The sequence below is a fragment of the Leuresthes tenuis genome, unplaced genomic scaffold (assembly GCF_036924035.1).
Source record: "Leuresthes tenuis unplaced genomic scaffold, fLeuTen1.0.hap1 SCAF_6, whole genome shotgun sequence".
In the NCBI taxonomy this organism is placed as follows: Eukaryota; Metazoa; Chordata; class Actinopteri; order Atheriniformes; family Atherinopsidae; genus Leuresthes; species Leuresthes tenuis.
In genome coordinates, this window is record NW_027325360.1 from 36,506,745 (window position 1) to 36,520,480 (window position 13,736).

The following is a 13,736-nucleotide window of genomic DNA, read 5'->3' on the forward strand; positions in this document are numbered from 1 at the left end:
TGACTCAACTGTGTTTTAACCGTGACACACAACCATTCATGTCTGTCTCACCAAAGTGCAATATGAAAATTCTTATCAACGCACCCTGTGCATCTTTGGGCAGTGAGGCAACATGTTGATCAGCCACAGTGGTTTTACATACAAATGCTGTTAACAGATTAAATTAAAACTAAATGTTGGCTCAACAATCAAACTTTGGCTCAACAATCATGCCAGATGCTGTTAATTTGTAACTAATAGAAAATGTGTTCGATGAACAGAAAATACTGCCAGCTATTAAATGTAGCAGCAGAAATAGTCTGTTTTTGTTGGTAACCATTGACAGATAAAGGATATGCTATCAACTAGCACAAGAAGCATGAGCTTAAGTGTATTAAGTGTATTTTTCTGCCAAAAATCTTTCCAGCAAAAAAACTTTTGGAAGTCAGGAAAAAAGAGTTTGCAAAAAATACAATGTTGACTGAACGGACACCTCAGTTAGCCTGCATCAGCATTGGTCCAACGCTCATTTATAACCAATGTTTGCAGACTTTTCTAAGCTTGCTATCACCAGTTGTGTAAATAAAGTCAATGCAACTCACAGGTTACAATTTCGCAACAAACCTACTTTGTTAGGCTTCAAGAAAATATCATGATATGAAGATAGCAGATAATCATCTGACGGCAGTAAGCCTTCTCTGGAACAACCTTTCCCATAAATGATCTGCAAGCGCGAGTGGCTGCACTGTCTTGGGCTGAGAGGTATCAGCCTCAGAAAAAAAATAATAATAATAGCCAAATGTGAATAAGTGTCTAAACACAGTGTTTAGGAAAATGCTTCCAGCATTGAGCCAGTATACTACAACCGGGCTGGGATGTTCAAACACTATTTTTCATTAAAAAGAAGAAACTATAGACTACACGACAACTATAACTAAGATATGATGTGCTGTTTCCTTAAATAAACAACATGTATTGAAAATATCAATATCATAAAGCAACCACTCAGTTTGTCCCAAACCCACTACAGCACACCTGTAAGAACCAGTCAGGCCTTAACTCATCAACTTCTCCAATCAGTTGCAAGAACTTGCTTCTTTCATTCAGTGCTGTAATGCACCAGTGCCCTTTCCAGGATCCCTGGACTCCCTCTGCTCTTCTGGCAGCCAGCTCTCTGCTAGCTACAATAATATTATGTAGTTTCTAGTGACATACTTTGACAAGGAGACAGTAAGCAAGAACATTTTCTCACCCTCTTATATAAAATTAACAGCTTGTGACGTGCTGATGGACTCCACAATAAGTCACACTGACAGCTGTAGTCAAGACTGCTGTCTTTCAGATTAACAGTACAGCACATGTATTAAATGTAGAAGTGTTTTTTTTTCACAGAGTGTCTTATTCATCATATTTTCAGTCATAGAGGGGCATAAATTTTGAGTGAAAGAAGCCTTTTATAATTCAAACAGAAACTTGAATTCAACATGACTACTATCTTTGTCTCGTCTTCCCTAGCTGTCTAAATACAGTGACCAAATTTCCCTTAACACTGTCAGTCTAGTAAGATTTAATGATGAATATTTCTAATTGTATTGTCTATGCAATGAAAATGGGAAACATTTATGTAGTCTGTATATGAACCGCTACAATGGCACCTGACAATAGTTGGAAAAGTTAGCCAAAACATGGTCATTTCTTGAAGCCAGTGTGTTGGAACTAAGAGAAATGGACAAGAGAAAGTGGAACATCTGAGTCACTTTGTCAATTACCGAATTTTCATAGCCAGAGAACTGAGATATAGCATATTAAAAATGGCAGGTCTCTAAGTATCTTGGTGATATGCAGTGTTTTTTTCTAACCAAAAGTGCTTCAGCTAAGGGCTGTGAGCCTCAGCAACTCGATCAAGACTTCCAAGCCACACTGTTGGATGTTGGGGTACCATCAGTAATGGCTAGCAATTATGAATGGATCCTACTGGGGAGCTAAAACTGTTTTCATGTACTGATTGCTGACAGACATAAAATGTTTGAAATGGTGCTCTATACCTTTTATCTCACCCATGTCCAGAGTTTTGCCCAACTTCTCCAGCAGATCTGCCCTGGCGGCATTCTTCTTGTGCTTCTTACCATCATAGTGTTGCTGAGCCATACCGGGGTTGTTGAACCAAGCGTTGCATAGCTGGCAGTAGCGATCTGACTCGCGGCGCTGTCGCAGGGAGGTCATGGGAGACGTTTCTAGGGAGCTCCTTACAGGACTGGGGGGCGCCTCTGACAAAAAAACCAACAAAAAGAAATGAGTTGATGAGGCAAATGTTCCTCACTAAATTTTAACAATTTCCTGACCACACTTTCTCACTTTTTTTTTAACTTTTTGTAAAAGAAGACCCATGTACAATCAATAATTCCTCAATTTTTAAACTTCAATGCCTTTTTGTCATAAAAGAAAATTCAAACACAACATATTTTGTCTGGCTGTTAATGACCTGATAAACATATTATCAAGACCTCAGCTATGTAAGACTCGACAATCACTACTTTGAGGTATGTTCACGTGCTGCAACAAACATTGGCCCAAAGGTCTTACATTTAAATAAAAAACTATTGCAGATTATATATAAAAAACTTAGAATTCAATTCAATTCAATTTTATTTATATAGCGCCAAATTACAACAATTGTCATCTCAAGGCACTTAAATAATATATCCAAATTAAAGCCAATTGGAAATCAATTAATTGTAATCATAATCCAATTCATTCATATAGAGCCAATTAAAAAAATAATATCCTAGCTAAGGAAACCAACAGATTGCACTGAAACTTGTCTTCAGTCCAATCTCCCGTCCTGAGCGTGCCTGTGGCGACTGTGGAGAGAAACGACTCCCTTTTAACAGGAAGAAACCTCTGGCAGAACCAGACTCAGGAAGGGTGGCCATCCGCCTCGACCAGCTGGGGTTTGAGAAGACAGAAAAGAGGGAAAAGAGGGGGAAAAACACCATAACGCCATTCAAAGGATACCTGTTGGAACAGGGAAACACAAGTTAATAACCACAATAATGTCACATGTACATAAAATCAATTTTGAAATTAAACAGGGGGAAAAAGAGAGCAAAGTGAGGAAAGGTGTGACAGATGAGGTCCCCCAGCAGTCTAAGCCTATAGCAGCTTAACTATGGGATGTTTCAGGATTACCTGAGCCATCCCTAACTGTAAGCTTTATCAAAAAGGAAAGTTTTAAGCCTAATCTTAAAAGTGGAAAGGGTGTCTGCTTCCCGGACATTTACTGGCAGCTTATTCCACAAGAGAGGGGCCTGATAACTGAAGGCTCTGTCTCCCATTCTACTTTTAGAAACTCTGGGAACAACAAGTAAACCTGCAGTTTGGGAGTGAAGTGCTTTGTTAGGAAAATACCTTACAATGAGATCTTTAAGATATGATGGAGCTCGGTCATTAAGAGCTTTATATGTGAGGAGAAGAATCTTAAATTCTATTCTGAATTTAACAGGGAGCCAATGAAGAGAAGCTTGAAATTAATTAATTGGATTTCATTGGATTATATTATATTGGACTATATTATTTAAGTGCCTTGAGAAGACAATTATATAAATTAAACTGAATTGAATTGAAGTGAAATATTTACAAAGAATGCCTTACACTTTTTTTCACTGAGATGCAAAATAAAACACCAACACTGATCATGAAATAAACTAAAGAACGGTATACAGTGATACAAAAAGAAACAAACAAAAAACTTGAAGGCAATGGGAAAGTCTTTATTCAATGCAGGTATGAAAATGGGTCAGGGGTGCAAAAGGCGAGAAGGATACAACCCCTCTAGGGGGTCCAGGGGCATGCTGATCCAGGAGAAATTTTGGACATTTTATATATAACCTTTAACCTTTTCATATATATATCTTATATATAAGTATCAATCTGGTGCACTTTGAGAGAAAAATTGAGCAGAGTTACAGGATAGTATGAATGTATAATACTGGCTACACTGTGTGTTCATCTGCACATTTGTCTTGTGCACTTCTTTTTGACAGTGTGCCTGATTGAAAGGCAAATTTATTTACTGTTACAATATAATACTGTATTTTCCAGAGTATAAATAGCATCAGTCAAAAAATGCGTCATGAAGAGGAAAAAATATATATATATCAGTCGCACCGGACTACAAGTCGCTTTTATTTAGAAAAAGTAAATAAATTCATTTCACAAAATCCAAGACCAAGAAAAGACCTCGTTCATGTTGATAATATGATCCAGTGACACATTGTGTTTAGTTACCTGCTTTTCAAAGAACTCACAAACCTGTCGACCTTGGCTTGGAAGTCTGCTGGCGGTTTCTGATAGAGAGGCTGTTGCGTTGCGTGAAGCGGTAACACCAAGAAAGCCCACCTGCAAAGTCATTTGTATACATCTGCTTGGCAAGTACCAGGGCGCGGAGACGTAACTGCACCATTGACAAGCCTCCCACCTGTAGACTTGTTTCTCCATCTCTGGCCATCTTGCTTTCAGCCTGTGATTAGCTTTCTTTGTTTTCTTCATTGCAGTAAGATTAACCTCTGCTTTTCGCCAGTCCCTTACAAGTTTCTCACTCCCTTCAAACTTTCGTTCTGCTAAGTCGCACCTGACTATGAAAAAGCTAACGTAAGCTTGTGTCAGTCAACGTTACCCTTAGCCTCTCAAGCTGGTGACGTGCAGTCCGCCGAAAGGTAAGTGATTTTCATGCATGTCAATGCTGAGTCAGTCCTCAAAAAAAGCAAGTATTTATCAGCACTGTCTTCAGTCATCATTGATGCCAACAAAACACTCATTTACAATGCAGGTCTTTGACTCTGTGCTACAAGAATGGGAACAGCTCACTTTCTTTTTGTTCTTTCTTTTTTTTGTTGTTGCAGGAACTAGGGATGTAATGATATGGAATATTTGATATCTCGATTATAGTGACCAAATTATCATGGTTAACAATATTATCGCGGTATTCTTAATTGCTGTACAAATGTCCAAAAAACACATACATTGAAATAATTTCATGAAATCTTGTGATTCTCTTATCATACTAAAACATTTAAATCCAAAATCTAATCAAAATGAAACTTTCACATTAAAGGGGCAAACAACTGGCACAGAATGAGAGTTTATTTTGTCATTTGTACACAAAATTTGTTTACATATTTTCATACATAAGAAGTGTGTGTGTGAGTGAGAAGAGCGCCTGTGTGAGAAAATACATGTATGTTCTTGTGTGTGTGTGTTTGATGGGCCAACATTGTGAGCAGTGAGTTAAATTAACACAGCGTTTTATTCTATTATTTTACGTTTTTAACTCTAACATTATTCGACGTCGCCTTACATTGTGTCGGCTACGCTCAGTGGAGCTGACAGTAGACAGGCTTTCATTTGGAGACACTTAGCAACACAGCTGCTACCACGGCTAGTGGCTGCTCAGCTAGTAGTTGCTAAGTGTCTCAAAATGAAAACTGAAAACGTTGTTGCATTTTCGGAGGATAGATACTGCTCGAAGCTTGGGAGACTTGGATGAGGCTGTTATTACATGTCCCGATAATCCACCACGATAATGAGATTAATTCAAACATAAACAGTAATCTTTATTGTGTAAAATTTCCCCGTGCTTAACTGTAATACCGGTAACCATTACATCCCTAACAGGAATACATGTAGAGATCATAACATCTTGTTATGGTCATGTGGAGACTCAGAGACTCACATCTACAACTAGTAAACACAAAGAAACTAGATTGATTTCTTCTACCTGTCGTAAAAGAGCTGGTAGCTCACTCTTTGTCAAATTGTGCGCAGGTGACATCCACAAACCAACAGAAAATAAAAGCCTAGCCTAAAATAATAGTCTAGCCTAATTATCTCAGAAGGTTATAATGATCAGAAACTGTGGTATCCCATACCTTGCAGGACACAATGAAATTCCTTACCTAGTTATTACTGGATCAGCTCTGAATGCCCCACTGCTGGCAACAGGAACACATTTGATCAGCTTGTTTGAATGGGTGTAATCACATTTAAAACGAATAAAACAGTTTAAACATGCTACTTTTGGAGAAAAAGATATACACTTGTGGCTTCTATAGTTTCCAATTTATGGTGTGTCTCATGATTTGCAATTTGGTATCACATATATCTATCTAGCCATTTTCTATACCCGTTTAATCCGTTGGTTGGGTCGCGGGGGCCTATCCTGGTACCACATATATGTGACAGAATTTGAAAACCTGGAAGAAAAACAGGTATAGAAGTGTATTTAGATTTACAGCTTTTAAAAACTGACAAACTAAATCTAGCCTTAACAAGACCATTGTCATTAGCTATGACATTTTTTTCTAAACTTCAGCAAAGCAGTGAATATTTACTATCCCAGAAGTCTGGTGCGAGTTGAGGGATATGGACAATCAAGGGGTACATAATGTAGTTTATGAGTGGCAACGAGTTGTTGTGGTTGTACAGGTGCAGTTTTCAATTATTGGATGGTGAAATGTTTTTGTTCTGTCTTTGACAATGTAGTCTTCAATACTTAACCATAAGAGTAGTCATGGATGAGAGTAATAGATTTGTAAGACAAATAGCCAACATGATAAAACAAAATATACAGCTTCATGCTGTTGTTAAGTTTCAGTTGATCTGTCAGTGGATCTGTTGATCTGTTGTACAACCTCCCTCATGTTTACCTGTAAAGAAAATACAAAATGGACAATAATTTGAGCTAATTTGTCCCAGATGGTTGTGTTTTTGCAAAGATTAATATAGGAAATGATTGGTCGTCTATGCAGAAAAAACCCTGCTCAAGAATAGGTTTGTTGCGAGTTGCTTTAAAGTCAGTTATGCTAGCCACAACCCTAAAAATCTAAGACTATAAAAAATACAAACGCAGTGAAAACACAAGTTGGATTTAGCAAGCAGACAGTGAACAGTGTAAAACTTTTAATGAGCTCTCATCAGCAGCAGTGTTACAACTGCAGTGGTCCTGATAGTGCAGCTCTGTGAATAACAAGCTGTTATCTCCATTAAGTGTCTGAAGAGGAAAACCTAAATTCTACTTGGCAAACGGAAGAAAGAGCCTGCTCTTCTCGGGGCTGCACACTTGTGTCTTCATGCATGGGTGACAACATTAACCCCAAAGTGCTGCGTGACAGTGAGCCCTCCACACAAAATGCCACAATCAGCTTCATCAGTTTTAACACTCCAGCGCTCAGCTCACCCTAAGTCAACATTTAGTGTTTTTCCATTACGTTCCATTACACCAGTCAACATTTCAAAATGGCAGTTGCAGAGGAAAAACATGGAGGAGAGAGGATGTATGGACCCTTTACTGTCAGCACTTGGCTGATGCTGTCCTCTATAGTAAATGGCTATTATGTACATTTTAAATCTGGGAATTTGTGAGCGTAGGGCGACCTTTTCAAATAGTATGTAAATGTACATTGTCAAGTTTAATTTAATCCCTGCAGTTGCATATGTAAGCATGTCAGAGGTCAGCAGCTTAAAAGCAGTCCAGAAACTGAAATGGATTTAACGGTTTGCAAAAAAATATTGGCTATTAAAGTCTCTACTGGACACTCAGTGGGCAGCCTGCTTGTGGAGCAAACAGGCCAGACATCTCTGCCATAGGAGACATGGAAGAACTAAGACAGGGGACTAAGACACAATTAATTAAAAAAAAAAAAAAAAGTCAGGATTATTGGAAACTCAGAAGATCCAATTTCTACACATGTGAGAGCCAGACTACACCCTAGATGAGTAACTCAGATGATATTAAATAAAAAGCCAGAAAAGGAAGTTTTCTCAAAAGCAGCAAAAGCCTAAATGTGTAATTTGTGGATTAATTTGTACATTTATTTAGGAGTCAAAAGTCCAAAGAAATTTATTTTCATTGCCTTCACTAAACAACTTGAAAAGGAAAGACTGAAAAGATTCAGGGGATCTGGGTCAATCTCAGTGTGTAAAGAACACAGAGAGAAATCAGTGTTTGATGTGCATGACTTTGGAGCCCTCAGGCAGCACTGCATGAAAAACCTTCTTGCCACAATGATCAATACAGTCACATGGGCTCAGGAGGAGTTTGGAAAACCATTTCCTCTTATCAGTCTACATCTGTATCCAGAAAGTGTAACCTGACACTGTATTACACAAGAAGGAACCTATATGTCAATTCTTTGAACACAAACTCATCTCAGATGGACAGCAAGACAGTAGACAAGTGTTCTGTGGTCAGTGATTCCATGTTTCAGCTGCTTTTAGGAAAAACTGACATCTGGCTTGATGTGCCAATGATGAGAAAAACCATTCAGGCTGTTATCAGAGAAAGAAAAAGCCAGCGTCTGTGATGTTATGGGAGTGCATCAGTGTCCATGTCCATGGCTTCATATGTGTGACGGTACCTTTAATGTAGAGGCAGATGTTGGAGTTTTGGAAAACATATCACTATCATAATTATATCTTCTCCTGGGAGGTGTGAGATTATTTCACAAGGACAATGTTAAACATTCTCCATTACTGCCTGTTTTCCTGTGTCCGGTTTCAAAATGTATAGAGCATCATGAAGAGGAGAATCAGACAACAATAACCATGGACTGCTGAGCAGATTAAATCTTGTATTCAGTAAGAATGGAAACAGATTCCTCTAAATAACTGCAGCAAATAGTATCTTCAGTTCCCAAACCATTAAAAAGTTAAATTAATAGGACGGATGATGTAACGCAATGGTAAACAGGGCTCTATCCCAACCTTTGTGTGTGTTACTGGCATCAAATACACACAATAAAGTTGTTCTGAAGATTTACAGAAAAAAAATTCAAATGACTATTTACTGCAACTTTGTCCAAGTTGCTGCCAGTCTTTTCAGGTGCTGAGTTTAGTTCTCTGTGGACATGTAGGCTTCAGGTCAAGGCTTTGTGTGCTGAATGAGAGATTGTGTCGAGGCACAAAAGTTATTGGACTGCAGAGATTACCTTAGAAAGACTTCCTGCATTCTTAGAATGCTATTACAAGTTGTGCATTAAAAGGTTGGATGAATGTGTGGCTTTTATTATCCCTTGATGGGACCGTCTAGTTGCAAGGAAACAAACTGAAACAAATGAAGAAGAAAAGAACCAATGTTTTGCAATGATCCAGTCAATGTCAACCTGATTGAAAGGCTGTGGTGGGAGCCCAAGAGAGCTGTGCATGAACAAATATTCAAGAGAAACATTATAAACAAGACATGGGCAAAATTCTTCCACGATAATGTGAGTAGCTGATTACATCATACAGAAAACAACTTCATTCAAGTTATTGCTGCTAAATGTGGTTCTACAGGTTGTTGAATAATGAGGTGTAATCACATAATGTAATACGTCATGTATTGTTCTTCATCTGAGGTAGTATTTTCCTCAGACCTGTCCTATAAAGTAAAACCTGAGAATTGGAAGAGGGAGTACTTTATTTTTCACATGACTATATATACTGCTGCTAAGTCTTACGAAAAGATTCTTAAGTCGTCAACTGCTCTGTGATGTCCTGTGAGCTGGTGTTTTCTCCCTGCTCCTGGGAATGAAAACCCAAAACAAGAGATGGGTTGTATAATAGTTGGCTATATACAAAGTTGGCTATGTATATTTTTTTCATAGATTTTACAATTTTTTTTTATATTTTTGCTGCTTTTTAGCATCTCTTTCTCAGGCATCATAAGGGGGATTTATATGTTGTATAAAAAGTACCCACTTGAGAAAATAGTCTATTCTTCTGCAAATAGGAATTAAAGAGGAATGATTAAAAACCCTATAAGCAAAGATCATTTATCATCATCATCAGTGCAACCTCTCCATACACTAACCTCCTCCACTAAGGTGTAATCACACTCAGATTCAATGTTCTTACTACTATACTTACAGAGCGCTCCAGCTCCACAGTCATCATTTACAATAGGCTGTGTTATTGCAAGATGGCTGTCTTGTACCAGAGATAACACAGACGGCCCATAAAGGAATGAAACCCTGTCTTTTATTTTAATGCATCATTAGAGGCATAGTGTTTGACACCCCTCTGTGCTTCGACTGAGGGTTCAGCTCAGTTCAGGAGGCGGACTCATCCCATTCACTGTGAGGCAGATGGTTTTAGCTCCTGATGTAGCACCTGCTGCATAAATGACACATTAAACTTGGTGAAAAGGCTTTTGCTTCTCTATATCAAAGGTTTGAGCATCAGCTAGAGAAAATTGTTGCCCATTTTTCTGCATGGAAATGCATTTGAGTGCTCTGGACCAAGGCCATAACTACCATAGAGGATACCGAGGTCGTGTTCTCTGTATTTTTTTTTGTTTTGTTTTTTGTTTTGCTTAAATTGTGGTGATTTTATATTTGAAGAGCCAAGAGTAGCGCGACTGCTTAATAAAACAACGGCTCAGTTTGCGCATACGTTCTGCGCGTCATCAACAACATGCACTGTCGCTATGGTAACTACCACACAGTCGGACTTTGATGTCACCGCTACCGTTAGTGAGTCAGTCAGTCTCACCAGTCACTGGAAGAGCAGCACATCAAGCTAAACATGTAGGTGGAGAGCAGTTTAAGTGGTAGATGACTGTGAGAAAAAAATGCATTTTAATTTGGAGATATTTTTATTGCAGCCCAGCGTACAACTCGGATAGCAAGGAAACATCGAATCAAAGTTTAATTTTGGTTAACTCCGTCAGTACCGGTCGTTAATCAATTTCCACCGGTTGAGTCATCATTCATTTTGCGATTGAAATGTCAGCGACGTCTTCGATTGAAAATTAAACGTTTATTCAGTGTTGATTTCTCAATGTTGGATGCTGAACCTGTGATATATTTCTGCTGGAGTACAACGCAGCAACACTGCACAGAGCAGATGTGTGGGACAGGAAGTCGTGCGCAGAAACAAAATAAAACACCCGGTTAATTTTCAAAATAATAATGAATAACTTTCTGTGGTAACTTGCCCTTACTTCATGACTCACCATAATGGTCCTTAAAAAAAGTCTAATAATGCTCCATTTTTACCTCAAATTTCAAAAGCTCTGCACCGTCCTCAAGGTTTTTTAAGACTTCTGACATCTGAAAACATGATGTTGAAATGGCGTATTGTTTTCAGTTCTATCAGTTTAGTATTTAACTGTGTTTATAGTTTCAAGAGTTTTATTTGTCACATACATAATCATACATAGTACAATGTGCAGTGAAATTTTCTTTTTACCTGCCACCAAGAATTAAAGATAAGAATTTAAATATAAATAAGTTGAATAAAAAAAACCTTGGCACAATAATACCACACAAAATAAGAAACTAAGAAAAATGTTTCAGTAAAAGTGTAGAGTATTAAAATACAAATGTAAAAATTTACAATATTAACAATATTATTGATGTTAGCATTAAGATGCAGGTGAGTGAGATAGTCCAGTTTTTTTATATTATTCCCTAAAGGGAAAACAGGATAGGGAGGAAAAGGCTGAGCCAAACCAAGCTAATCTTTGGGCCAATTAGCAAGAAGAGGAGCAGTGATAGAGGGAGAGCAGGTACTATAAAAGGAAGAGACTATGCCAGACCTGTATACGTTTTAAAAATCAGATGTATGATGCAGGATAATTGAAGTATTGTGTAAGATTATAATAGAAATGTGTTCAAAAGCTGGTTTTCCTTAACAACAGTGAACAGATTAGGCACTATCATCAGCATAATAGTGTAATAGGGCTTGGGTATCTATTTTAAATACTGAAGGAAATATGAAGTATTTGTATATATTATCCTTCTGTCCCAGGACAGTTCATTCCTTTTTATTCCTAATCCATGACTTGATGAAATTCATTCTCCAGTTTTATATTGTAACTCATTTGCAAATCATTTAGGATGAGGCTGATGTTCTCTGATAACAAACAAAACAAATAAACCTAAAAGTCATGATGATGTTGTTTTTGTTCCTTTAAGACTCTGAAAATGGCCAGATTTAAATAACGGAATTAAAAAAATTTCCAGGGGACCATGCCCCTGGATCCGACTAGAAGTTTAGTCATGACCTTAGTATTTTTTGGGCCCTGCATACGGCCCTGCACGAGTGACATAATATCATCCAGACAGTCTTGCTGTTCTCAGTAGATCAATAAGAACTGGATTCAAGTGGACTCATTTCTTATTCTCCTCTACTGATAAATGAATTAATCGTTTCAAATTGACTCCCCGGAATTTCTCTCTCTCTGATGAATTTGTGTCTTTCTTACAATAAATGCTTTCTTACAACAAATAAGAGGCTTTCTTTATTGGACAAGATATAGTCACATTAGTCACACTTAGTGGAAATTTAATGTCCACATTCTTGGCCAGATTTAAATAACGGAATTTAAAAAAATTCCAGGGGAGCATGCCTCTGAATCCGACTAGAAGTTCTGACTCATGACCTCAGTATTTTTTGGACCCTGCGTACGGCCCTGCACTGGACACATTGTGCTTAGCACAAGGACCACTCAGAGAAATATGGCTTTTACCCATTGCAATTTTAAGAAGAATCTCGCCGGGAAATTAATCATCTGAACCTTATGGTCTTGATTTATCAACATCAAGTCAAAAAGTCTTTTTGCTGGTTAGTCAGAGGACAGACACATACACACACACTCAAAAACTACAGTGGTTAAGTATTCTGATGGGTTCTCTTTCTCAGGCCAAATCGGCCACGTTCAAATTAGGCTGAGGTGTTTTGTTTTTTTTGTTATATCGTCCTAAATCAGATATATATCTAATATGAGACAACGTGAATGAAGGCACTTCACTTCCATAAAGCTTTTTCTTGTACGCATGCTATGAATGTTGTCACCGTAAAGCCATAAGACAGGTACAGCACTGCTAGCATTAGCCACAGCCAAAGCTAGCCCTTTAGCTTTTCTTGTCCCTTTCAAAATTTTCCATTATAGCTGGATTATAATTTGTCGTGCTCTTGGGGTAAAAATCACTCACAAATTTGCTGTGATAGCGATAAAATTGTTTGTGTGTCTCTATCAAACCCAAGATACTTCTAATTAGGATTGTGAACCATCAAATCTGATAAATACCTGATCCAAGGTTTGGCTTGTTGGTTCTGTCTGTGAAATGGAACAAATATGAATGATAAATTAGTCACACTTGCCAGTCAGTTCTTGAGCAGTTTTTGTGTAGTGGTAAGGCAAGTTTTCGTGTTGGGGGAAGCTGCTGCAATGTTTGTTTGTGGTTTAGGTAGGTGGTATTCATCAAAGTATCCATTTGGATGTCAGAATGTAATGTCTCCAAGCAGAGCATTGTAAGGATATAACCAATATTATTAGTTTCACCTGTTAGGGGTTTTAATGTTGCAGCCAGTTGATATTACAGTGTCTGTTAGCATCCAAAACCATCAGGCATTAAGTAGCAGATCCTTGCTGAGGTCCTGTTTCACAGGTTTACTCATCCAGCAACCACACTGCCACAATTATATATATATATATATATATATATATATATATATATATAAGAAAGCAGAAAGCAGTTTTACTTTTGAAAACCAACCGGATTTTCTTGCGTTTCACGAGTGCAAATTCCTGTCTGCGCCATCCGTGCCAAAACAAAAGCTTAAATCAAATGGAGAAAAAATAAAAAGAAGAAACCTTTGTTGATTTTTTGGAAGTCTGCATCTGGGTCCTACCTTCCTGCACCATCATTCATGACAAACTGCACCAATTTGCATCTTCCACTCAAAATGGCCAACTTCCTGTGGACCTGGCAACA

At 37.9% G+C, this 13,736-nt stretch overlaps 1 protein-coding gene across 1 annotated transcript in view; it reads right to left on the reverse strand.

Moving 5' to 3' along the window:
- Positions 1-13,736, reverse strand: part of LOC140310343 (zinc finger matrin-type protein 4-like) — a 232,985-nt gene that overhangs the window by 82,453 nt on the left and 136,796 nt on the right. The window contains exon 5 of the mRNA XM_072388619.1: positions 2,025-2,246. Coding sequence (XP_072244720.1) covers positions 2,025-2,246 — 222 coding nt within the window. The remainder of the gene's footprint in view (positions 1-2,024; positions 2,247-13,736) is intronic.